The 27,153-nt window shown below is 40.6% G+C and overlaps 1 protein-coding gene across 3 annotated transcripts in view; it reads left to right on the forward strand.

Annotated features, from left to right (window-relative positions):
* Window positions 1-27,153, forward strand: part of LOC140453590 (protein argonaute-4) — a 105,962-nt gene that overhangs the window by 30,889 nt on the left and 47,920 nt on the right. For 2 of the 3 annotated variants that reach the window (XM_072548398.1, XM_072548399.1), the window contains exons 2-7: window positions 7,000-7,171; window positions 7,899-8,019; window positions 9,155-9,336; window positions 15,119-15,255; window positions 20,529-20,663; window positions 23,319-23,406. In XM_072548398.1, coding sequence (XP_072404499.1) covers window positions 7,000-7,171; window positions 7,899-8,019; window positions 9,155-9,336; window positions 15,119-15,255; window positions 20,529-20,663; window positions 23,319-23,406 — 835 coding nt within the window. Of the gene's footprint in view, window positions 1-2,701; window positions 2,790-6,999; window positions 7,172-7,898; window positions 8,020-9,154; window positions 9,337-15,118; window positions 15,256-20,528; window positions 20,664-23,318; window positions 23,407-27,153 lie in introns of those variants that run through there. The other variant, XM_072548400.1, reaches the window with a different exon arrangement.

Consider the following 27,153-nt stretch of genomic DNA (forward strand, 5'->3'; position numbering starts at 1 on the left):
TTGAGAAGAAGGAAAAGGAATATCTCTCTCTCATTTTTGGCACTGAAGCATTTCTTTTGCTGAACACTTTGGAGATGGCGTTCTTAGTGTACTTGCAAGTCTTATGTTTTTTGCAGGGAAACATGCAATCATAATATCTCTATGAGCATTTGGCAAGGCAAGGACTGATTAAGTTAGTCAACATGGCTTTGTGCATGGGAAATCATGTCTGTTTAACTTGAGTATTTTGAAGTAACGTCATTCTGATGAGGGCAGAATGGTGATCTATATGGCCTTCAGTAAGGTGTACAACAAGGTTCCTCATGGGAGACTGGTTAGCAATGTTAGATCATATGGAATACAGTGAAATAACCATTTAGAGACTGAGTTGGCTTGAAGGTAGAAGAGAGGGTGATGGAGGGTTGCTTTTCAGACTAGAGGCCTGCTACAAGAATCGGTGCTGGGTCCACTGCTTTTTGTCACTTTTTAGATAAATGATTTGGATGTGAACATAGGAGGTATTGTTAGTAGGTTTGCAGATGGCACCAAAATTGGCGGTGTAGTGGACAGCAAAGAAGGTTATCTCTGATTACAATGGGATCTTGATCAGATGGGTCAGTGGGCTGAGGAGTGGCAGATGGAGTTTAATTTAGATAAATGTGAGGTGCTGCATTTTGGAAAGGCAGATCAGGGCAGGACTTGTACTTAAGGTCCTGGGGAGTCTTGCTGAACAAAGACCTTTTGGAGTGCTTGTTCATAGTTCCTTGAAAGTGGAGTCACATGTTGATAGGATAGCGAAGAAGTCATTTGGTGTGTTTTTTTTATTGGATTGAGTATAGGAGTTGAAAGGTCATGTTGCGGCTGTATAGGACATCGATTAGGGCTCTTTCGGAATGTTGCATGTAATTCTGGTTTCCTTCCAAAGGAAACATGTTGTCAAACTTGAAAGGGTTCAGAAAAGATATACAAAGATGTTGCTAGGATTGGAGGATTTGAGCTACAGGGAGCGGTTGAATAGGCTGCGGCTGTTTTCCCTGGAGCATCGGAGGCTGAGGTGTGACCTTTTTTAGATGTTTATAAAACCATGAGGGGCGTGGGTAGGGTAAATAGACAAGGTTTTTTCCCCTGAGGTGAGGGGAGTCCAGAACTAGAGGGCATAGATTTAGGGTGAGGGGAAAATTTAAAAGGGACCTAAAGGGGCAACTTTTTCACGCAATCTGTGGTATGGAATGAGCTGCCAGAGGAAGTGGTGAAGGTCGATGTAATTTCAACATCTAGCTGGGCCTATGAATAGGGAGGGTTTAGAGGGATGTGGACCAAGTGCTGGCAAATGGGACTAGATTAGGTTAGGATATCTAGTTGGCATGGATGAGTTGGACCAAAGGGCTTGATTCCATGCTGAATATCTCCTGTGACACATGACAGCAGTCTTGCCTTAGGACCCAGTTAAGACTCCAATGCTAGTTTTAGTAGATGATATTATATAAAGGTAGTTAGTATCTGAAAGGGTTGACTGACATCATGAGAAAATCTCAGCCCATCAAGATATAAAGGACTTTTCTGAGAAGGAGCGAACCAATTCAGCTTCTTAATCAGATGTTACCAATGCTGTAGGAGAATATTTCAGTAATATTAATTTGAAGCTGATGTCTACCAAGTGACCACAATAATATGTAATCTATTTACTGAGGCTGAATCTTGAAGCAGTCTCCTGCCAAATACTGTGTGGCCATCCTTCCCCCACAAGGTTTAAACTAATTCTAGCAAGAAGGATATATGGCAGCAAATCTATTCGAGACATTGCTAGTTCAGGTGGATGATCATGACAGTGTAAGAGAAGGGGCCTTCCTTTCTTGCGGCTGATCTTATAGTTGTAAAACTATATTGCAACTCTTGACCTAAAATGCTGTTAACGCGCCTCTGTTAATTTGTGAAGTTGGTAGCAGATACTTTGGGATGTCAACGCTCCTGAGCATCGGTAAAGGGTGATGATGAATTTTGTAATTGCTTCTTACTAATTTTCTACGTAGTTCTAAGTTGAAATAATTGTGATTAATCAAGACCATAATGAACATTTATTTAGAGACAGTCATATTTCTTCATTTTGAATCGGTTTCCTGTCTTTGGGAGCTGGACTGGGTTGGAACAGTCTTCAGTTTTTGAAGGAAGCAGACCCTGTGGTCGCAGTCTAGACATTTTGGTTGGTACTGTGCTGGGTAACACATTTTATTGTATATCCTTTGTTAAATGTGGAGACCAAACTGGATGTGCATGTGGTCTGCCTGTAAAATTCTAACAGCTAATTCCTGTACTCCAATTTTCTTGCAATAACTGGTAACTGCCATTTGCTTTACTAATTGCTTGCTGTACCTGTTTGCTTAAGAGCTCCTTTCTGAGCATACCCAAGTCTTTTCAGTCATTAGGACAGAAAGGAATAATTTCAAAATTGCACATGGCATATCCCATCTGCAGAGCTCTTTTACCACACTGGTAGTTTCCCTCCCTGTGGAGGTATAAGTCTCACCTGCTTTTTGAATGTGTCAGAATCTGCTCAAACAGGTTGATTTTAAAAATAATCTAGGGACTCCAATGGCAGTTGGCGTAGAGATAGAGACATTACCAAAAAGCCTGTGTTAAAGTCACAATTGCTCTAGAGATGTGTAATAACATGGCTGAGTAGATGAAGTAAATATGTTAATCAGTCAACCTCTTGTTGCCACAGACTCAACCTGTTTATGTCTCTTAACTCCATGACATCTCCACTGCTTACCTCTCTACTTGACTTATCAAATGCCTTTTGGAAATGTCAGGTATGCTATAATTGTTGGTTTTGCTTTTTTATCTACCCTAGTGGTTACGTCCTCAAAATATCTTGAATGTGTCAAACAGAAACTTGCTTTTGTAAAACCCACGTTGACTGACTTGTTACAGTCATGCTATAATTTTCTAAGTGCACTATTAAGATTTCCTTAATGTAGATTCTAGCATTTCTTCCAACAACTGTAGTTAGGATAACTGCCCTTTGGTTCATTACTTTCTCTTGTGCCTTTCTTAAAAAATGGCATTGTATTTACAGACTTCAATATTCTTGTGTGCATATTGTGTCTTCTACTGTGAAGATAGACAGACAAACACAAAAATATTTACTCAATGCCTGTCTCCTGTCCTGTCACTGTTTCAAAGCAGCCAGTTTTTACTTTAACTGTTCTATTTATTTTTGCTACTGGGAAGAGTATGTTCTCCAGCCAGAATATATTATCTGCATTGTGTGTGTGGTGCTGGAAAAGCACAGCAAGTTAGGCAGCATCCAAGGAGCAGGATGCTTCAGGCATAAGCCTTTCATCAGGAATCTGTGCTTTTCCAACACCACATTCTCAACTCTGAGAAAGTGAAGACTGCAGATCAGAGATTATATTATCTGCCCTTTCTACTTGATACTACTTTGAACTGGTCTTCATCAGGATGACCTCTAATCCATCACTGTGTAGTGGGGCACCAGATGGTGATCTGTAAGAGGTTTCCTTGTCCATGCTTTATGTCATGAAACTTCATAGGTGCCAGAATTAATATACTGGATTAGTGGTGCTGGAAGAGCACAGCAGTTCAGGCAGCATCCAACGAGCAGCGAAATCGACGTTTCAGGCAAAAGCCCTTCATCAGGAATAAAGGCAGTGAGCCTGAAACGTGGAGAGATAAGCTAGAGGAGGGTGGGGGTGGGGAGAGAGTAGCATAGAGTACAATGGGTGAGTGGGGGAGGAGATGAAGGTGATAGGTCAAGGAGGAGAGGGTGGAGTGGATAGGTGGAAAAGAAGATAGGCAGGTCGGAGAAGTCAAGGAGACAGTAACGGAGCTGGAAGTTTGAAACTAGGATGAAGTGGGGGATGGGGAAATGAGGAAGCTGTTGAAGTCCACATTGATGCCCTGGGGTTGAAGTGTTCCAAGGCGGAAGATGAGATGTTCTTCCTCCAGGCGTCTGGTGAGGGAGCGGCGGTGAAGGAGGCCTAGGACCTCCATGTCCTCGGCGGAGGGGGAGTTGAAATGTTGGGCCACGGGGGCAGTGTGGTTGATTGGTGCGGGTGTCTCTGAGATGTTCCCTAAAGCGCTCTGCTAGGAGGCGCCCAGTCTCCCCAATGTAGAGGAGACCACATCGGGAGCAACGGATACAATAAATGATATTAGTGGATGTGCAGGTGAAACTTTGGATGTGGAAGGCTCCTTTAGGGCATTGGATAGAGGTGAGGGAGGAGGTGTGGGCACAGGTTTTACAGTTCCTGTGGTGGCAGGGGAAAGTGTCAGAATGGGAGGGTGGGTTGTAGGGGGGTGTGGACCTGACCAGGTAGTCACGGAGGGAACGGTCTTTGCGGAAGGCGGAAAGGGGTGGGGAGGGAAATATATCCCTGGTGGTGGGGTCTTTTTGGAGGTGGCGGAAATGTCGGCAGATGATTTGGTTGATGCGAAGGTTTGTAGGGTGGAAGGTGAGCACCAGGGGCGTTCTGTCCTTGTTACGGTTGGAGGGGTGGGGTCTGAGGGCGGAGGTGCAGGATGTGGACGAGATGTGTTTGAGGGCATCTTTAACCACGTGGGAAGGGAAATTGCGGTCTCTAAAGAAGGAGGCCATCTCTTGCCAGAATTAATATGCCTGGTGTCTTGGCCGAGTGGTCTAAGCGAATGGAATATGGGCTGTTTCTCCACAGGGGCGTGAGTTTGACTCCGAACGCTTCTATTGTGCTGCATATTAGAATTCAGTGTTGAGCACTGCTGTGTTTTAAGGGCAGCTCAGTGGCAGTGGTTAGCACTGCTGCCTCACAGCACCAGACACCCAGGTTCAATTCCCGCCTCGGGCAACTGTCTGTGTGGAGTTTGTACATTCTCCCCATGTCTGCGTGGGTTTTTACAGGTGCTCTGGTTTCCTCCCACAGTCCAAAAAATGTGCAGATTAGGTGAATTGGCCATGCTAAATTGCCCATAGTGTTAGGTGAAGGGGTAAATGTAGGGGAAAGGGCCTGGGTGGGTTGATCTTCGGAGGGTCGGTGTGGACTTGTTGGGCCGAAGGGCCTGTTTCCACACTAAGTAATCTAATCTAATATTAAAGGACACCTAGGACCACACTAACTTGGCTAGGTTGCCACCTCTGGTCAGTCTGCCTTGTTGGTGAGACAGTGACTGAGAAGGATTGGCTATCTGATATGTTTTGGTGAATATGATTGTCCATTGTAACTTGACTAGAATATGGGGCAGCGTTCTCAACTTTAGCACAAGTCCTAAGTATTAATGAGGGTGATTTTTGCAGGTGTAACTGTTCACAATGCATCTTCTGTCATTTCTGATACTCAACTGGATTTTGGTAGATCATCTGGTTTTAATCTTTGAATTTTCTGTGGTAGTTTGATACAACTGAGTGAATTTTTTTTGTGTAGTCAGTCAACCATATAACTATGGGCCTGGAGTCCTATGTGGACTCGACTGGTTGAGCATAGCAGATTTTTCTACCCTGCAAAACATTAGTGAACTGGATGGGTTTTTAGATGTCAATCTGTTAGTTTCATGATCATCAACATGATCTCAATTTTTCATTCTAGATTTTACAGTTGGTTGAATTTAAATTGCCCCCACTGCCTTAATGGAACTTGAACCAATATCTCTACATTAGTCCATACTTTGGGAGCACCAGTCCAGTAACATTGCGAGGGGTAATAGCATGGCAATAAATAGTAAACTAAGTGGATTTGTAATCCAGCAAAATATTACTTTATACATCCAAGGTTATCTACCTTGTCTGGAAATGTGGCCATTGCTCTTTTTCACTTGAATTTCCATGCTGGGTTTTGTTACATGAATCAATCTAACTGATGGGTTATTGTATTTCTCAACTTGATTCTTCCTTTATTGGCTTATTTTACCCCAGTGAATGGTGTAGCTGCCAACCAGGTGGTGAAGCCTAGATGGCAAATCCTGGCAAAGGCCATAATTCAATCGTTGTTCATTGACTCTAAAAGATTAGATTAGATTACTTAGTGTGGAAACAGGCCTTTCGGCCCAACAAGTCCACACCGCCCCGCCGAAGCGTACCCACCCATACCCCTACATCTACATCGACATCGACCCCTTACCTAACATTACGGGCAATTTAGCATGGCCAATTCACCTGACCTGCACATCTTTGGACTGTGGGAGGAAACCGGAGCACCCGGAGGAAACCCACGCAGACACTGGGAGAACGTGCAAACTCCACACAGTCAGTCGCCCGAGGCGGGAATTGAACCCGGGTCTCCGGCGCTGTGAGGCAGTAGTGCTAACCACTGTGCCACCGTGCTGCCCACAAGATATCTATACTAAGTGAAATGTTTGTGCTTCTGTTAACTTTTCCTAATTGTTAGAAATCCTGCAACTTTCTGTCTTGGCTCACGTGCAAGGAAAAGTAAACTAGACAAGCTGTTTGATGTTTGGGAATTTTAGAACCAGTTCTTGGTAGAAGGATGCAAGGGGGAAAAAGTGGAAAAAGAAACTTATTTTTCTTGAACTCTTAGTTTTGGACTTCTGACAACATAATCTTAATTGTCAGAAGCTCTGTTAGTGCACCTGGTGCAAAATAAGAACAGTTAGTTTCTAAACATTTGTTTATGGTAACATGCTGCTTTTATATAAAAGGGCCTCCTGGCTTGTTCTACTGTTGGAACATACTACCTTACCTTAGAAATTCCTTTTACCTTGATAACTATCTTAATGATCTTGATACTTATTATGTGCTTTGTTTTCTTTTTTCCTTTTTTTACTTTTGATCTGTAAAAATGATTTAGTACAATCTGAAAACAATGTTAGAAAGAATTTTCTAATTGTGCTCCAAAGAATGATGGGGAATTTGAACCAGGATCTATTTTTCCTTTGGAAAATTGCTTCTAGCTTTTGTTAGATGTTTCATGAAAATTTAAATGCTGTTGGGCAACTCTTGGAAATTTGTATAATATTTGTTTTAAATCTTGCACATTTCAAAAGAATTCTGAACCTGTGGATTTTTTTCAGCCCCTCCTGCAACCACCAACCTATTTCAGCCACCTCGCAGGCCAGGTCTTGGCACTGTAGGAAAGCCTATACGTCTGCTAGCCAATCACTTTCAAGTTCAAATCCCGAAAATTGATGTTTATCATTATGAAGTGGACATTAAACCAGAGAAACGCCCCCGCAGAGTTAACAGGTGAGAGAAAGATGGGTAGAAGTCCTTGTCCTCCACTTCCAATTGGTTAGTATAACAAGAATCTAATTTTTATTAATTGAAAGTTTCACTTTAACCTTATTTTTGGTAACAAGTATTGAAAAGTGTTTCCTAGTTGGAACTTAGTAAGAAAATATGATAGTTAATCCTTGTATGCATCTCATTGCACTGCCTACATTCCTGTAATCAGTTAATGAATATATCTTGCACCTGACAGATGATTTGTTCGCAGAAATTTCTCTTTGCTGAAAACAACGTCAATAAATGGATCCTCACCAGTCTTTGACTTCTTGCCAGCAATTTCTATTTAATTACAACTTTGGGGGGGAAATAAAAAAAAACTTTTTTCAGAAAATGTACTTCATTTGAGACAGTTTGTTTCTGTATAGAAAGGACATCACCATGTAAGTTGACCATTGCTGGGTTTTGGGATGCTGTAGGTATAAGGTAACAAACTTTCATTTGGCATGTAGACTTCACTGGGAGGAATGTAAGTTGTATTTTTTTTTTCTTTTTGAGACTAGTTTGTTTTTCAAACGACACTTTTTTTTTAACGTTTGTATTTTTTATGAAGACTAATCTAGATCTTCAAGAAATGGAGGAAATAATAGATATCTACCTTTTAACAATATCCAGAATTTGTTTTTAAATGAAAAATAATAACCAATCTGGAACAAATCTTTATTGCAAATTTTTATTCTGTTTGTAGAGAAGTGGTTGATACCATGGTCCGACACTTCAAGATGCAAATCTTTGGAGATCGGCAACCGGGTTACGATGGAAAAAGGAATATGTATACTGCAAATCCATTACCAATTGGCCGAGAGAGGGTGAGAATAAGATTGATTATTTAAGATTGCTCTTGCAGCTTTTGAACTTGATTTGAGGTATTTAAAGTTTTTTGTAGGGTTTTAAAATTTTCTAAGATCTAAAATGCCATTGTTATGAAAGCAGCAGCAAAGAAGGAATATTGGGAAAAGTGGATGGTAAAGGTGAGAGTTGTTCTTAGTCAAAGGGGGGCAAAATGATCTCCCTGTGGTGCTTTTGGGAGACAGGACCTTAACAACATTGACACTGGGATTGGAATGATCATTTTCATCATGACCTCCCCAGGGAGAGGTGGGACCATTACCTATGTGATCTGTTGGGTGGAAGAAAGTCACATTAACTGGCTGCAAGCGAAGAGTGCCAAATAAAATGGGATGAAGAGGAAAGTGTCAAAAAATAAGCTGAAATTAGAGGAGAAAGAGGGTAAGGTGAGCTTGGTTAGCTAGAAGGTATATTTCAGAATAATGCCAACAGTGGTGGTTTGATACCCTTTTCTAGCAGAAGTAGACTTGGGACCTACCTCTGTGCCCTGTGGCTGACTGTGGAGGATGATGGCAAAGGACCATTAAAAGAAGCTGTTCAGAAAATGGCTCCGGGTGAAACCTGAGCCAGAGTGCATATGTATGAGTGACTGGGAGAAGAGAAAGGATGGGAAAGTTTTAGATGAAGGGAGCTGTCTAGTCTGGTAGGTTGAGAGATGTGGTATCCCTTTGCAGTTGTGGAGAGCTAAATGTAGGAATAGTTGAATGTTTAACACAATGTTTGTCAAATGATATTTGATTTGCTGAAAATTCAGGTGCCTCTCAATCTTTACCTCAATTTTTATATTTCATGCTTTGTGATTTTAAGTTGAGATAAGCATTTGCAAAATTAATCAATTGTGATTTGTTATTTTGAAAGTTCTCCACCTCCTTTATACTCTTACATGGGAAGTAATGTTGTGCGTGCTTTAACTATGAATTGCGCAGAGTAATAGCTCTTGTATCTCTTGAGAGCTTTTGAATTGATATTTAATGTTCTATTGTCAGGTTTGTTTTTAAAAAGCTTTTGGAGTTTTCCTGGTCAGCAGGTATGTATTGTGTAACGGCAAGTTGTTACTCTTGAGGTAAGTGGATCTAACTTTGAATTTTGCCACAGGTTGACTTGGAAGTGACCCTTCCTGGGGAAGGCAAAGACCAAACCTTCAAGGTCTCCATACAGTGGGTCTCAGTTGTCAGTCTACAGTTGCTGTTAGAAGCTTTAGCAGGGCATCTTAGTGAAGTTCCTGAGGACTGTGTACAGGCACTTGATGTTGTGACAAGACACCTTCCTTCAATGAGGTAGGTCCTGATGAACTTTTTACTGCTTTTCTGGAAAATAGAAAATGTGCTCTATTGGAAGATTGTGACTGCCCATATGTATGTGTTGTTTGTATCATTTCAATAAGTGTTGTATTTTGCAGTTTTAGCAATTTTTGAACCAGCCATTGGCCAAAAAATGGAAGAGAAAAAGCTGCAAATAGTAGAACCTGCTGAAATGCATAGCAAGGTTGCTTATTTAAATTAGAAAATGAGTTAACATCAGGTGTTTTACATTTTCACCAGAATTTAAAGCTGGGAGGGAAATAAACAAGTTCAATGTACTAACAAATAGCAAACTTAACTGACTAGTTCTTTCTCTAACAAATTTAGAAATGAGAATCCGAAGGGATTTTATAAATACATCAAGGACAAAACTGTAACTAGGTAGAGAATAGGGCTCTTCAAAGATCAAGGCAGTCCATGTGTTGAACCACAGGAGATGGGGGAGATATTAACTGAGTATTTTGTATCGGTGTTTATTGTGGAGAAGGGCATGGAAGATACAGAATGTGAGGAAATAGATGGTGGATGTGATCTATATGAACTTCAGTGAGTGTTTTGACAAGATTCCTACTGGTAGACTGGTTAGCAAGGTTACATCAGTTTGAATACAGGAAGAACTAGCCATTTGGATACAGAACTGGCTTGAAGCTAGGAGAGGGTGATGGTGGCGGGTTTTTAGATTAGATTCACTACAGTGTGGAAACAGGCCCTTCAGCCCAACAAGTCCACACTGACTCTGCAGAGTAACCCACTGAGATGTATTTCCCTAAATTTACCCCTGACTAATGCATCTAACAATATGGGCAATTTAGCATGGCCAATTCACCTGACCTGCACATCTTTTGGATTGTGGGAGGAAACTGGAGCACCCGGAGGACACGAGGAAAATGTCCAAGCTCGACACAGTCGCCCGAGGTGGAAATCAAACCCAGGTCCCTTTTGGAATATTGCATGCAGTTCTGGTCTCCTTCCTTATAGGAAGGATGATTGTGACAGTTGAAAGGGTTCAGAAAAGATTTACAAGGATGTTTCCAGGGTCAGATGACTTGAGCTATAGGGAGAGGCTGAATAGGCTGGAGCTTTTTTCTCTAGTGTCAAAGGATGTGGGGTGACTTTTTAGAGGTTTGTAAAATCATGGGGGCATGAATAGAGTAAATAGACAAAGTCTTCTAAGGTTGGGAGAGTCCAGAACGAGAGGGCATAGGTTTAGGCTGAGCGGGGAAAGATATAAAAGACAGCGAAGGGGCCATTTTTTTTTTGAGGGTGGTAAGTGTATGGAATGAGCTTCCAAAGGAAGTGGTGGAGGCTGGTACAATTGCAACATTTAAAAGGCATCTGGTTGTATATATGAATAAGAAGGGTTTGGAGGGATATGGGTCCAATGCTGGCAAATAGGACTAGATTAATTTAGGATATCCGGTTGGCATGGACAAGTTGGACCAAAGATTCTGTTTCCATGCTATACATCTCTGTGCCCCTATAATGCTGGAGAAGGGTAGAAATATATGGGCCAAAATATAACTCTTGTTTTAGACAGTGAAGTTGTATTAGACCAAAAAGAAATGAGAATAGTTCTAGGTTAAAAAGGCAAATGGAGCCAAGGTATTAAAGAAATTAAAAATTTTATAATACCAAGAGAATAGAAAGGCATCAATACAAATTCCTGTGGTAATGCTGGAGGAAACCGGTTGATGGGCAAGAACAAACTCTGAATGTTAGAGTAATGGTAGGTGGCAGCATGGTTGGTAGAACTGCTCATGGAAAAGTCAAACCATGGTGAGGGTGTAGTTTTTTAGTGATTTGGATGAGGCTGAAAAAGTGAAATCATTAAAGCAAGGAAGTCATCGAGGATAAGGCTACAGATCCTTTTAGTCAGCTTTAGTCATGATAAGAAAAACCTGAAACAGATGTGACTTGGAAACCAGCTTACTGGCCCAAAGGTAGGGGCACTACCACTACACCACAAGAACCTGTCAGGTAAAGCTGTGCAATGTTTATTGTACAAAATGTTCTGATGTCTAATCCTACATCCTGGGCTTATTATTAGTCTCCATTAGCTGAGGTGAGGACAACAGCCATTTAAACATTGACTTTGATAAGTGTTCACAAGTCTGCTTTCATTGAATTTGTTTGTTTGTGCTAACTTGCATAGCATTGCACAACATTGGCAATTATTGACACATTGGTTGACAGGCTCAAGGCTACTAGGTTTCTTTCAAATTGTTCATGCCTTCATTGAATGTGCCAATCATTTTCTTTGTAGGTATGTAATATTTTAATTTAATCCATATCAAATTTAATATACAACAAGAGGACATAATCTTAAAATTTAGAGCTAAGTAATTTTGGAGTGAAGTTTTAAAACACTTTTTCCACATCACATGTGGTGCTGTGGCTTTAAGAAGTTATTTTGTCCTTTTTTTTTAAATTTTGAAGCAAGGTTGTAAGGCAGAAGTGAAGAGTAGTCTACCAAAACCACTAGAATAAGCAACTTTTGAGGCCTTCGTTTCTTAAGTCAGAACAATTAAAGCAGTCTGGTTGGGTGTGGCCAGCTGTCCTAGATGAAGCTTTCTAGTTTTGTTTTAAGCAGTTGCTGTTGTGGGCTTGAAATAGAAGCTATCTTTTCCCTCTGTTACAGCTAGAAGCTGGGGTTTCTGAGGTGAGACAATTCTATTTTTCTGAATTTGCCTTTTTGGCCAAGTAGTGTGTTTATGGGATGTTATATTGGAACAGTTAATTCGTAATAGTTACTATTTATTTATTATTCTGTATGTTTTCCAATAGAGCTGTTATTCTGAATTCCTTTTTTTTTCTTTGGTTGTATTTTAACTATGGTATTTAAATAAATTGTTTTGCTGAATGTTCAGGAGTTTGGTCAGTTGCATTGCATCTGGAACAAGGCACTTCACATTTGCCTTTAAAATAAAAAAAAGTTAGGATCTAGGTTACCTTCTTAAAATATATTTTGAGGTCGTCCGGTCTAGAACAGTAAGCATAACTGGATATCTGGAACTTCCTCCTCAAGAATCTGGGAATGCTATTAAAGTTTTCAGTGTTTGACAGATTTTTTATTGGGTAATAGTTGTGTTGTTGAGATCCAGATTAATGAACAGGTTAGCAATGCTGAATGGTCTATCCAGATTTTGAACTTTGTCTCCTTGTAATGTGCCCAATGTAGCTTGTGTCGCATTTCCTGAATTCCCAGTTCTTCCTAACCTGATAAATATTCTGGAACTTTATTTGCTGTTATAATAGAACTGTCGCCTCCAAGAAATAGGCTGCAGTGAAATATCTTCACAGTGAAGCTTTAGACTCCAATACTGTTGACTGATCAAAGTTTGTGAGAAGATTTGGAGCTCAGGTGCTTGTTGTTGTGGTTCTGTTAGCCAAGCTGGGAATTTGTGTTGCAGACGTTTCGTCCCCTGTCTAGGTGACATCCTCAGTGCTTGGGAGCTGCCTGTGAAGCGCTTCTGTGATCTTTCCTCCAGCATTTGTGGTGGTTTGAATCTGCCGCTTCCAGCTGTCCACCAAATCAGGAATGGACCTGAACCACAACGGGGCCACACCACAAAAAAAGGCACTCAAAGAAAAATTGGCCAAACTAACACAACCGAGAGGACACCGCAACACACACCTGGGTTAGAAACGTCTCCCACAGACAGCTCACAGACACGGAAAGGACAATACTGGCCAAGGGACTCAACTACAACCACAGGGACGCCAAGACAGCAGACTTCCTAGCAGCACTAGAATGCACACTCAGGAATAATGGACTGACAGAAGAGACACAACAAACACTGAGACAAAGTATCATACCTCTGATAACAAGGAAAAGACAAATACATATAACCTCAACACCAAACAGAGGGAAGCACTAAAATCACTAAGAAACGATAAGAACATAATCATACTACCAGCAGACAAAGGCAGAATGACGGTCATCCTGGACAAAGCAGACTACATCCAAAAAGTGCAACAACTACTTGCAAATACCAACACCTACCAAAAGAGGGAGTTTGACCCCACCCCACAGCTCACCGATAGGATAAACAACACTGAGGAACCTACAAAAAAACGGACAGATAACCACGTTTGACCTACAAAGAATGAAACCTGAAAGCAACAACACCCCCAGATTCTATGGACTACCTAAAGTGCACAAACCAGATATCCCACTCAGACCCTGCCAGACCAGGGACGACACCACGCAAACTGGCTAAAGAACTACAGCAGAAACTGAAACACCTGATCAGCAGCTCCAGACACTCTACAAGCAACACAGGAATTCTTGGACATCATCAGAAATATACACATAGACAAGGAAGAAACTATGGTCTCATTCGATGTAACGGCACTGTTCACCTCTATCGACAAAACCCTAGCCAGAGCAACAATAGCCAACCTGCTGGACATGCAGAACAGACAACAGGACGGTGAACCTATCAACAAAGATGGCATACTCAAACTACTGGACCTGTGCCTCACAACACACTTGACATTCAACAACCAAATATATGAACAAATCAACGGCACACCCATGGGCTCACCCATCTCTGGACTCATAGCAGAAGCGGTAATGCAAAGATTAGAACAAAGTCTTACCGCAAATTCAACCCAAACTCTGGGTCAGATATGTGGATGGCACCTTTTTTGTAATCATTAAAAACCCAGAAATAGAGAACACACACTGGATCATCAACGCCACACTCACAGGAATCTGATTCACTAGAGAGGAAGAACAGGACAACCAACTCCCATTCCTGGACGTGATGGTACAGAGAACACCGAACGGAGAATTCGCCACCAAAGATATACAGGAAAGCCACACAAGTTCTAAACTACAAAAGCAACCACCCCAACACACACAAAAGGAAGTTGCATCAAGGCACTTCAAAAGAGCCACAACACACTGCAGTACCCCAGAACTGCAAAAAGAGGAAGAAGAACACCTCTACAATGTATTCGCCAAAAACTGATATACCCCCCGCAATTTCATCAGCAGATGCCTAAGGGAAAGACAACAGAATGAGGACATGCCACAACCCAAAGGACTAGCCACACTACCATACATCAAGAGCATTTCCGAACTGACAGCCAGACTACTGCGACCACTAGGACTCATAACAGCACACAAACCAACAGCCACTCTCCGATGACAACTCACCAGAACGAAGGACCCGATACCCAGCATGAGCAAAACCAACGTAGTGTACAAAATCCCATGCAAGGACTGTACAAAACGCTACATAGGACAAACAGGAAGACAGCTAACGATCCACATGCATGAACACCAACGAGCCATGAAACGACACGACCAGCTATCCTTAGCCACACACGCAGATGACAAGCAAAATGAATTCGATTGGGACAACACTACTATTTTATAGGAAAAGCCAAACAGAGCAGCCAGGGAATTCCTAGAGGCATGGCATTCATCCACAGATTCAATAAATAAGCCCATCGACCTGGACCCAATATACCGACCACTGCAACGGACAGCAGGAACTAACAACCAGAAGCGGCAGATTCAAACCACTACAAATGCCGGAGGAAAGATCACTGAAGCGCTTCACAGGAGGCTCCCATGCACAGGATGTCACCTAGACGGGACGAAACTTCTGCAACACAAATTCCCAGCTCGGTGAACAGAACCCAACTTGACTGTCTGTCTTGTAGTTTCAGGCAGATTTAAAGATTAGGTTGTTTATCGAAAAGTTCTGGAATCTTTAATGTCTTCCCTTTCCCAATCTTCTCTCAGGTATACCCCAGTGGGCCGTTCCTTCTTCTCTCCTCCAGAAGGTTACTACCACCCACTGGGCGGAGGTAGAGAAGTCTGGTTTGGTTTTCATCAATCTGTCCGACCTGCCATGTGGAATATGATGTTAAACATTGATGGTGAGTTGAAAATATTTACTGCATTGATCCAAAACATGCTGGAATTTTTTTCCAATTTTCTGGAATACTTCTGCAATAATTAATATCTAATCCAGTATGGTTATCTTAAAGAAGGCCAAAGGGTCTTGTGGTGTAGCAATAGTGTCCTTACTTCTGGGCCAGAGGTTTCAGGCTCAAATCCTTGGGATGTGATGCCCATGAAAGTGTTTATAGTATGTTCCAAATAAGTTGATTTAAAAATACAAAAACATCTAATGTGATATTGGGCAATCGACTGCAACTTATCTTTTGTCTTAGATGGTTAGGATTACCCGGTCTATCACAATGATGAGTGCAACAGTGGCATTTGTGAAAGTATTAAATCCAGAGGAGCTGATTTGTTTAATTAAGTGAAGCATGAGGTAATAAAAGTAAATTATTTTTCTGTTCAGTCAGCTGTTGGCAAACTGGTACTTGCAGTTCATAACACCATACACTTGTTCGCAGACTTCCTACAGAGTTTTCTAGTGGAATTTGTTGTTTGCCCCTCTATTTGCTGCAATAATGTGTACTTGGTCCTTGCTGTTTAGAATTGTACCTTTTTGTACTGAGAGAAAATCAATACCAGATCAATTCATTTCACAGTTTCACACCAGACAAAATATACTAATTTATTGAGGGTTCTGATTTGCTTACAAGTATCATGTTTGCCAGTGAATTACAAGGTAGTGTTTTCAAGTTCCATTGCAGAACCTGAATGCATGAAATCAAGGCTAATAGTTCAGTGTAGTGTTGAAGGAGAGCTGAACCATCTGACGTCTTTCAGTTGAGATGTTAAATTGAGGCCTTATCTTGTCTATTTGTATGGATGTAAAAGATCACATGGCACTATACAGAAAAAGTGCAACAAATTGTTACTGGTGTTATGAGCAATACTCATTTCTGTATCAGTTTCACCAAAAAATTATCCAGTTATTATCACATTACTGTTTGTGGAAGTTTGTGTGTAAGTTTAAAGTTAAGGCATTGCTTAATTGGGACCTAGTATATATGCTGGAAAAGCGCAGCAGGTCAGGCAGCATCCAAGGAACAGGAGAATCGACGTTTCGGGCATAAGTCCTTCAGATTCCTGAAGAAGGGCTTATGCCCGAAACGTCGATTCTCTTGTTCCTTGGATGCTGCCTGACCTGCTGTACTTTTCCAGCAACACATTTTCAGCTCTGATCTCCAGCATCTGCAGTCCTCACTTTCTCCACCTAGTATATAAGTGAGTACACGGTTAATGACTGAACAGAACTTGAAGCAAATAAACATCAGAAATTTAGGTGGGCAAAGTGTAGGGATAGAATGTGGAAGGCTGGTGAGAAAACTGATTATAGTTCAATCTGAAGATAAGACATTTGAGCATTTCAACAATAGAAGAATTTGAGATGAGGTGGATGACTGAAGTCTAAGTTGGGAGTGGTAGTGATGACACAAGACTTATAATTGGGCGATTATCTCTGGGTCAGATTTGGCAAAAAATGTGAGCTGTCTGGTTCCAGTTACAGCTGCCAAAAAGGGGAATGGGGTCAGTGGCTCGGGAGTCTTGTTTGTAGCAAGGGACGAGTAGCAATGCCCCACAGTGTGGCATTCTCTATACAAGTTGGGGGACTTGAATAATAAGGCAAGTAAATGTGGCATTTTAACCAATAATATTGAATAATCATTCAAGCAGCATCTGATTTCAGTGCCAAACAGTATAAACAATAAAATGAAGGGAAAGGAAGGTGGGGTTAAGTTGAAAGAAAGTCAAATGCTTTTGATTTTAATATAAAATCTGAAGGAATGAAAGCCAATATTCAGTATCACAAATGGGTTATCAGTAGTTACTTGCCCATTCCTGCGTAAGTGCAATTTTTTGTTTATTGGGTAGCAAGACATTAACCTTTTTCTGTGTTGGGTTAAATGGTATTGATAATGTAAATGTTGTAACTGATTGCCATTCCATGTGTTTCAGTGCTGAATGCCAGCAAGATATTGGAACATTGCAACTTCTGGAGGTGCAGTGCTGTTCGGACAGCAACACTGAATTTCTGTTTAACTACAAATATATGCAATCACTGTAACTTACTGTCCAGTTTACTTTAATTATGAATGCTGATAGTCTTATCCTTTTATTTTTATCACAAAATCTGAGCCAATACTGTGGATGAATTGTGGATGTTTTGTATAGAGATGGAAAATCTCCATGGGGCAAAGGTGTGGTTTATTTCTTGATAACAGTGACAGTGTGTTCAAAATGTGTCTATAAACTGCTTTGCAACATCCAGTGGGATGCAAAGCACTGTGCAATTGCAAGTCCTTTTCACAATGTCTAACAAATCTTCTTCTAGAGTGTTTTTTTTTAATGAAGAGGATAGATGAGGGTAGGGCAATGAATGTTGTCCATATGTGCTTTAGTAAGACCTTTGACAAGGTCCCACACGGCAGGATGGTCATGAAGGTTTGGTTATGTGGGATCCAGTGAGAGCTAGCTAATTGGATTCAAAATGGCTCAATGGTAAGAAGCAGAGGGTTGAAGGTTGTTTCTTGGACTTGAAATATTGTTATAGGTAATCTTTTTAACTCACTCACCAGCTTGCTATATTCATTTAATATGGGATTCCTGTTCATTCATTCATAACCCTTTTTATTAACAAGTTAATTTCTATAACACACTTTCTTTCATAAAACCATGGTTCTGTAGTATATTTTACTATCCAAATTTAAAAACAACCTTTTCAAGCCCATTACTGCATTTTCACACCTTATCAGCCCTTGCTTTAAGCAGTTTTTGTTTACCTCTGAATAAGTGGAGCATACGGAACAATTCCATACCCATCAAGTCTCCACAAAACATTTATAATATTAATCCGTCCTTGCCAATCATCTGGACCTGAATAGAATTAAGTACCTGTTAAATATCTTTTAACTGGACCATTTTCCCTTTAAGAAACAAACTGACAAAACAGCACTTCCATGAAATTGCATGAGTGAATGAAACTCATTCTGGTGAATAGTAAATAAATCTCTCAACGAGGCTGTAGTAATCCGTTTAACTGACCCTCTGAAGAGCATCCCACCCAGTCCTATTACTCTACATTTAACTCTAAATAATGCATCTAACCTACACCTCTCTGAACACTCTGGGCAATTTAGCATGGCCAATTGATATAATATGCGCATGTTTTGATTGTGGGAGGAAACTGGAGTATCTGGAGGAAACCCAAGCAGACGCTACAATGTGCAAGCTCGATTCAGCCAGTTCCCTGATGCTGGAATCAAACCCAGGTCTCTGCACGGTGAGGCATCAGTGCTAACCACTGAGCCACCATGCTGCCCCAGTGATGTAGAGCAAATAGGCCTAGTATTTTTACTAACTTGAAAGACAAAGGGCTAACACCTCCTAATTCTGCAAGCAGACTGGACAGACAGCCCATCAAAAGTAGCAGCCAGCACTTAGCACGTTTTAACCCATCTCCTGTCTCCCAGGACAGAAGCTTTTCAAACATTTGTGTACTATGGATAAAAAATGTAACACCATATTAATGGAATCTTAACATATATAAGAACTGTGTATAAAGGGACTGTTGGAAGAATTGTATTTTGCGATTGTATTGCTGCCTCGGATCTGTGCTGTGATTACTGAAAAAAAAAGGCTATTTTTGCCACTTACTGATTTTGGACACTATTTGAACACGATCCCACAGACTGGAGGTCTGTGACACGGTGTGACACAGATCAGTGCTGCGACCTGTGGTTATTTACATAAATGATCTCAATGTGAATGTACAAGGCATGATTAGTAAGTTTGCGGATGATGCAAAATTAGGAAGGATCATTGGTGAGGAAGGTTATCAAAAATGAGAGAGATCTGGATCAGATGGGGAAGTGAGCTGAGGATTGGCAAATGCAATTCAGTACAGATAAGTGTGTGGTGTTGCGCTTTAGAAGTCTTACCTTAGTTTGACTTTCCACAGTAAGTGGTAAGGTCCTGAGGGGTGTTGTGGAACAAAGGGACTAGGAGTCCAAGTACATAGTTTTATGAAACCGGCTACACAGAGACTGGGTAGTGAAGAAGACATTAAGCATGCTGGCCTGTCTTGATTTGAGGCATTGAGTATGGGAGTTAAGATGTTATGTTATAATTGTATAAGGTTCCAATCTGAAACCTTGACTCCTCTTCTCCTCTGCTGCTTTACCTACTGTGCTGTTTCCAGCTCCACTCTCTTTATCCACTGACTCTCCAGCATTTGCAATTTCAAAGTCGCTGGTGAGGCCACACTTGAAGCATTGTGTACAATTTTGATCACTGTAATAGGAAAGACGCAGCTAACCTGGAAAGGGTGTGAAGAAGATTTAAGAGGATGTTGCCAGGACTAGTAGGCCTGAGTTATGGAGAGAGGTTGGCCAGGCTAGGACTTTATTCCTTGGAGCATTGGAAAATGATCTTTTGAGGTGTACAAAATCATGAGGGGCATGGATAGGATGAATGCATGTAGTCTGTCTTTTCCAGGGATGGGGGAATTGAAAACTAGAAGGCATAGGTTGAAGGTGAGCATGAAAAGAAGGACCTGAGGGGCAATGTTGTCTTGCAGAGTGGTGCATGCATGGAATGGGCTGCCAGAGAAAGTGGTTGAGGCAGGTACAATAGCAACATTTTTTTAAAAAGATACTTTTATTTTGGAGGTAGGTAGTTGGAACTAGCTGAGTGGTCACCACGGTCAGCGTGGACCAGTTTGGGCTGAAGGGCCTGTTTCCATGCTGTATTACCCTATAATTCTGTGTAATTTGAATACCCATTGTTTACTTTTGAAAAGCTTGTGTTATTCTGCTTTCTTTTGCCACAGAGTAAACTTTTGATCCCTAAATGTTGCGCTTGTGCCTTTAGTTAACTTGTTTGAGGAACGTTATGTAAATTAAGGAATGTTTTGACACTTGGAGATGCACATGTATATTTGTAGGCTAGGTTTTTCAGTGTGAAGGAGAACTTTTGAGTCTTTGAATAATTTTGTGTGCATTTCATAGCTGGGTTTCTGTTTTTGTTTAGGGTGGGGAAAAGGAAGTTTAGAGAAATTCCCAAATCATCGCTCTCCCAATATTGTCTCCATCTGTTGAGCATGAAGAGCTTTCAGGGCTGGCACCATACTCCTGCTATCAGAAGGCCATCAATGGCTGCGATATGCTCTGTAAACTGGAGAATTTAATTACTTATGAAACCTGAGTTGATTTTTAAGTTTCAAGGAAACTGATTATCGTCTTGTCTCTTCCAGTATCTGCAACAGCATTTTACAGAGCTCAGCCAGTAATTGAGTTCATGTGTGAGGTACTAGACATTCAGAACATCAATGAGCAAACCAAACCACTGACTGACTCTCAGCGTGTTAAGTTTACCAAAGAAATAAGAGGTAATGTGTTTAGTCCAAAGGCATTACTTAAAGCTTTTTAAGAAGCAATTTTGATATCCGAATTCTCTGCACTGAAAATATTCTGCTGTTAAAGGAGAGATGATTTGATTTTTGTTAAGCTCTTGGTTTGAGTTCAATTATTTTTAATTCCATTGTTTTTATTAAACCTTTTAAAATCCAATGGAGCACTTTTTTTAGTAGACAATAGAGTTGTGATATAATTGACAACTATCTCAACTGATCAGTGTTTCATTTTACAAAGTATGTTTCTTAATCCTTAATTGCATAAATTCCAATTTTTAAAATATATATATAAATGAAAAGCTTGTGTTTTTAAGCCGTAGAATTTTGAACATGAATTCTGCTCTAAGATATATTTGATATATTTTGTTGGTTGTGTACACAGTCAATTCTGAGCAGTTTATCTAGTGAAATGCAAGGCATAAAGTTATGGAATATTGTTTCCGTCCATTTCAAGTTTTTAAAAATAAGATGAGAGAATGCACTGTACAGCAGCATAATGTTAATTTATTAATGAAGTCCTTATTAAAATCTAATTCTCTCATTTGAATTGATGTGCTGTATGTGTTTGGTTTACCAAATCTTGTGTGAACAATATACATTCTGGTGATAAATTCTGTTAAGATTTTGAACAAAAAAAAGTTGCTATATTTTCTTATGATAAACGTTTGTATTATCACTTGAAACTTGGGAGTGTTGACTATACACCAGGCCTCTTCTGTGCTATTGACAGGTACCCTATGAACATACAGTAATGTCACTGTCATTGCAGTGGTTATGCTATGTGCTTAAAATGCTACCTTTCAATATTGATATTTTCTGCAGGGATCTATACTTCAATGGTTCTTGAGTAACAATAGAGTCATAGATATACAGCATGGAAACAGACCCTTCAATCCAACTTGTCCATGCCGACCAGATATCCCAACCCAATCTAGTCCCACCTGCCAGCACCTAGCCCATATCCCTCCAAACCCTTCCTATTCATATACCCATCCAGATGCCTTTTTAAATGTTGCAATTGTACCAGCCTCCACCACTTCCTTTGGCAGCTCATTCCATACATGTACTACCCTCTGCATGAAAAAGTTGCCCCTTAGGTTTCTTTTATATCTTTCCCCTCACCCTAAACCTATGCTCTCTAGTTCTGGACTCCCTGACCACAGGGAAAGGACTTTGTTTATTTATCCTATCCATGCCCCTCATGATTTTAAACCTATATAAAGATCACCAGTCAGCCTCTGACACTCCAGGGAAAACAGCCCTAGCCTATTCAACCCATCCCGAAAGCTCAAATCCTCCAACCCTGGCAACATCACTGTAAATCTTTTCTGAACCCTTTCAAGTTTCACAACATCTTTCCGATAGGAAGGAGACCAGAATTGCATGCAATATTCCAACAGGCCTAACCAATGTCCTGTACAGCTGCAACATGACCTCCCAACTCCTGTACTCAATACTCTGACCAATAAAGGAAAGCATACCAATCGCCCTCTTCACTATCCTATGTTCCTGCGACTCTGCTTTCAAAGAGCTATGAACCTGCACTCCAAGGTCTCTTTGTTCAGCAACACGCCTTAGGACCTTACCCTTAAGGGTATAAGTCCTGCTAAGATTTGCTTTTCCAAAATGCAGCACTTATTTATCTAAATGAAACAGTATCTGCCACTCCTCAGTTCATTGGCCCATCTGATCAAGATCCCGTTGTAATGTGAGATAACCTTCTTCACTGTCCACTACACCTCCAATTTTGGTGTCATCTGCAAACTTCCTAACTATACCTCTTTTATGCTCACATCCAAATCATTTATATAAATGATGTAAAGTAGCGGACCCAGCACCGATCAGTGTGACACTCCACTGGTCACAGGCCTCCAGTCTGAAAAACAACCCTCCACCACCACCACCCTCTGTCTTCTACCTTTTGAGCCAGTTCTATATCCAAAAGGCTAGTTTTCCCTGTATTTCGTGCGATCTAACCTTGCTAACCAGTCTCCCATGGGGAACCTTGTTGAGTCCCTTATTGAAGTCCATATAGATCACGTCCGCCGCTCTGCCCTCATCAATCCTCTTTGTTACTACTTCAAAAAACTCTTATCAAGTTTGTGAGACGTTTCCCACACACAAAGCCATGTTGACTATTCCTAATCAGTCCTTGATTTTCCAAATACGTTTACATCCTGTCCATCAGGATTCCCTCCAACAACGTGCCCACCACCGACGTCAGGCTCACTGGTCTATAGTTCCCTGGCTTGTCCTTACCACCTTTCTTAAACAGTGGCACCACATTAGCCAACCTCCAGTCTTTCAGCACCTCACCTGTGATTATCTATGATCTGAGATACAAGTATCTCAGTAAGAGACTCAGCAATCATTTTCCTAGCTTCCCACAGCATTCGAGGGTACACCTGATCAAGTCCCAGGGATTTATCCACCTTTTTATGCATTTCTTGACATCCAGCACTTCCTCCTCTGTAATATGGGCACTTTTCAAGATGTCACTATCTATTTCCCTGCATTCCATATCTTCCATGTAGAAATGTGTATTTGGAATTTTAAGACCATTGTTTAGTTCAACTCAGTTGAATGTTTAACTATTCTAATGTTAGTCGTGTTGACCTGCTCTGTTTCTAGGTCTGAAAGTGGAGGTGACTCACTGTGGACAGATGAAAAGGAAGTACAGAGTATGTAATGTTACCCGACGGCCGGCCAGTCACCAGACGTAAGTGTGCAATCCTGAGTAATGTTTTGACAGTTTTTCATTTGCCTGGACCAGTAGAGCAAGCTTGAACACAGTATAGTATTTAGAGAACTAAGCAAATGTGCTTCTATAAAACTAAATAAAATGTATTGGATAAAGACTGGTATGCTTGATAGAATGCATTCTACAGAATATCACATTTCTGATATTATGTAGAAGTATTTGTGATGCAGGATTAACTTCTACCAAAAACCTTGAAATAGAGAAGAATTAGAAGGGACCCAAGGAAAAGCCTTTTTACACCAGAGAATGGTAGGTGTCTACATTTGGCTGAGATGCAGATATTGAACTTGTTTAAAAGGAACCTGAAGCAGTGTAACCTGCACGGCTGGGGAGTAGGTGCTGGAAAATGGGACTGAAATGGGTGGCTCTTTTATTCAAATGGTTAGATTAGATTCCCTACGGTATGGAAACAGGCCCTTCGGCTCAGCAAGTCTACACAGACACTCTGAAGAGTAACCTGCCCAAACCCATTCTTTTACTATGTATTTACCCAGACTAATGCACCTAACAACAGTCTGGCAACTTAGCATGGCCAATTCACTTGACCTGCATGTCTTTTGATTGTGGAAGGAAACCAGAGCACCTGGAGGAAACTAGCACACTGGGAGAATATGCAAACTTCACAGTCAGCTAGCCGGGGTAGGGTGGGGGGAGCGAAATCAAACCCAGGTCCCTGGCGCCTTGAGGCAGCAGTGCTAACCACTGTGCCACCCATAAACTAGTGTACACACTATATGGGCTGAACGGTCTCTTTGTGCTGTGACTTTTCTATGATTCTACTGACAGGCAGGATGGAAAAGGAGGGGGAATATCCCTGATAGTGAAGGGTGATGTAAAGACAATAGTGAGTCAGGATTTTGGCTTGGAAGATTTAAATGGTAATTAAGATAAACCTAAAACAGAAAATGGTCACAGCAGTATGCTTTTAGATCCCCCTTAGTAATAGGTTGTTGAACTACGCATTAGGCCAGAAACAGATGAAGCAAAGTAATACTTGAGTCTGTACAAAAATTAATCAAATTGGCACAAATATTCAGGAAGATGAGTTTGAGCATGCTGTTGTGACCATACCCCACTAAACGTTGTGGGAATGGCTAGTTTTAAAGTCACCTATATAAAACTATTTTATATCTAGTTTTATGCCATGTGTCAGAGTTAGTTGTTAATCTCGTAGGAAAAGATCTGCTGTGCAAAAGTGATCATTATACATTTGAATTCTATACTAAGTTTGAAAATAACAAATGGTCCCAAGCAAAAATCTTAAGTTTAAGCACCGGTTATTACATAGGTTTGCGTGGGAGAGGTGCCAAAGGTTGATTACGTAAACAGACTAAAAGGTACGTGATTAAATCTTTCCCATTGTTAGTTTTAAGAAACAAGTCAACATTTAACAAAAATGAATTTCATTTTAATAACCAAGCAGCAATCAGCAAGAAAGATCCAAGTGCAGCTTTTTGAGGATAGCAATCGGTTAAAAGAAGAGACTTGTAATGTTGCAACAAATGTTAGAAAGTTTGAGGATTGAAATGCTTAGCCTGCACAGGGGAAACAAAAAGTTGATTTATAAAAAGAGAATAAACAAAGAATAAACTAGCCAGGAATAAAAACTGATCGTAAACTTGAAGGCAGCAAAAATAAATGCTGGTTTTTTAGAGACAGAAGAAACTATTATGGCGAACAAGGATATGAGAATAGAGGATAACTAAGGAGCAGATAAGAGTTGAGGGAAAAGTACTGCATAAATCTCGGATTAAAATCCAACCAATCCTTAGGATTTTTTATTTGGTCATGGGATGTGGGTGTCCAACGTTTATTGCCTATCCTAGTTGCCTTTGAGACCTGTCATCAACCACTGTGGTCTATTTAGTGTCGATATGGCGATGCAGTAGTTATATTTTTTTTAAAAATTTCAATGGTAGAAGATTGGATGTTAGAAAATGTGACACCTCTATTTAAGGGAAAAAGGAAGGTGGAAAGAAAGGAACTACAGACCAGTTAGCCTCCCATCCACTATCAGGAAAATGTTGGAATCTATTCAGGTAGCTTAGTATTGCACTTAAGGGAGAAATTTCTTTACTCAGCGTTGTGAATCTTTGGACGTTTATTCCAGAATGCTGTGAATACTCCTCAATGAGTATATTTAAGGCCGGGATCGGCAAGTCTTTGGTCCATAAGAAATCAAATGTAATGAGGAGCAATGTGAAACGGAGTTGTGTAGATGATCATTTTGAATAGTGGGGTCCTTTTAAAGTGATATTGCAAAGTTATGGAAGTCAATTTTGTTGCCAGATGATTTGAAGGGGTAGTAGAAAAGCATGAGCTATAGTTGTTGCTGACCTAACTGAAATATTGGTTGAGAGTTTGCCCTCACTTGTCACTGTGTCATTTAATGGATTCTTAATGTGATAGTGGCAGGATTTCTGACCCTGTAGTTCTGGACCACAAAGCTGTTGGCCATTCATGTGGTTGGCGACAGTAGGCCCAGAGAGCATTGGATGGGAGCAGTGATATCTGGAAACACAGCAGTAAGCTTTGAGAAATGTCATCCAGATAAGTGCATTGGCAGATCCCAGTGAGGGCATGGCAATGGTAGTGGATGGATCTTGTCATGAAGGAGGGGAGATGTGTGGGGTGGATGGATCTTCTCAGGGATGGGTGCCTCCAGTAGTCAGAGGGGACCTACGATGGAGGTCCTATTTCTTAATTGCCCCAACAGCTAAAGCTACTGCAGTATTCATGTGCCCTAGATAAAATTAGAGATGTGTGTGTGGCTGTTAAGTGCCCATTCATTAGATGTTGCTAGGCCCATGGGTGCATGGGTTTCCTCAGTGCCTCCACTGTTTATCCAGGCTAGACCATGGTGTTAAATTAAAGTTCCCACTTTCAAAGACCGTGGAGAAACAACCATCCAATCTGTGGACTCCTAATAGTTAAGATAAAGCATGGTTGTGAGTTTGTTCTTAAAGCTAGTTTTATCCATTAAGTCTTGAATACTGTTCAAATTAATTTTAAATATTTAACTGAAGAAATTGAACAAAAATGAAGTCTGATTTTTGTTTTTGATTTTGCGAATCTATTCTGCATTCTTGTAGGAGCACTTCGGCTGTGTGCAATGCGGATTATCTAGAACAGACCCAAGACTAGGTCTTGGAACCAATATTTATACCTAGTTACTCATTGTACTGTTAACAACAGTTAAAAAACAGTCAGTTTGCTATTTAATCCCAGGTCTTTACAATAGCAGAATTTGCTCAACTGCTTTCTGAAAAAGTAAGGGTAAATTCACTGTATCCCACCTGACTATAGGGCTGCTATAGAGGGAAATGACATGGTGATATAATCTGAGGGTCACCACAAGTCAGGAGAGGAAGAGGTTGAGAAGGAAAGTTCTGCATGGTCACCTCAGCTGGAGCTGGAATTTAATTCACACTGGCATCACTCTGCAAACTCATTTTATTCATTTCTTACCGCTGAGAGTTAAATGTTTTATTTTCCAAATGCATCAGATTTGTCAAGTTTCTTAATCTATTACTTCTCACTTTTGTGATCTTTGACAATTAGTAATGGCATCCAATGTAACACACAGATACTTTTTTTGACTACATTTGTTATAGGTAACTGAATATAGGTTCTAGATGTGTGCTTTCCCCTTTTCATATTGAAATCCTTGAGACAATCTCCTTCAATATGAAGGATATGGATCTC

Source organism: Chiloscyllium punctatum, chromosome 27, assembly GCF_047496795.1.
Source record: "Chiloscyllium punctatum isolate Juve2018m chromosome 27, sChiPun1.3, whole genome shotgun sequence".
Lineage (NCBI taxonomy): Eukaryota > Metazoa > Chordata > Chondrichthyes > Orectolobiformes > Hemiscylliidae > Chiloscyllium > Chiloscyllium punctatum.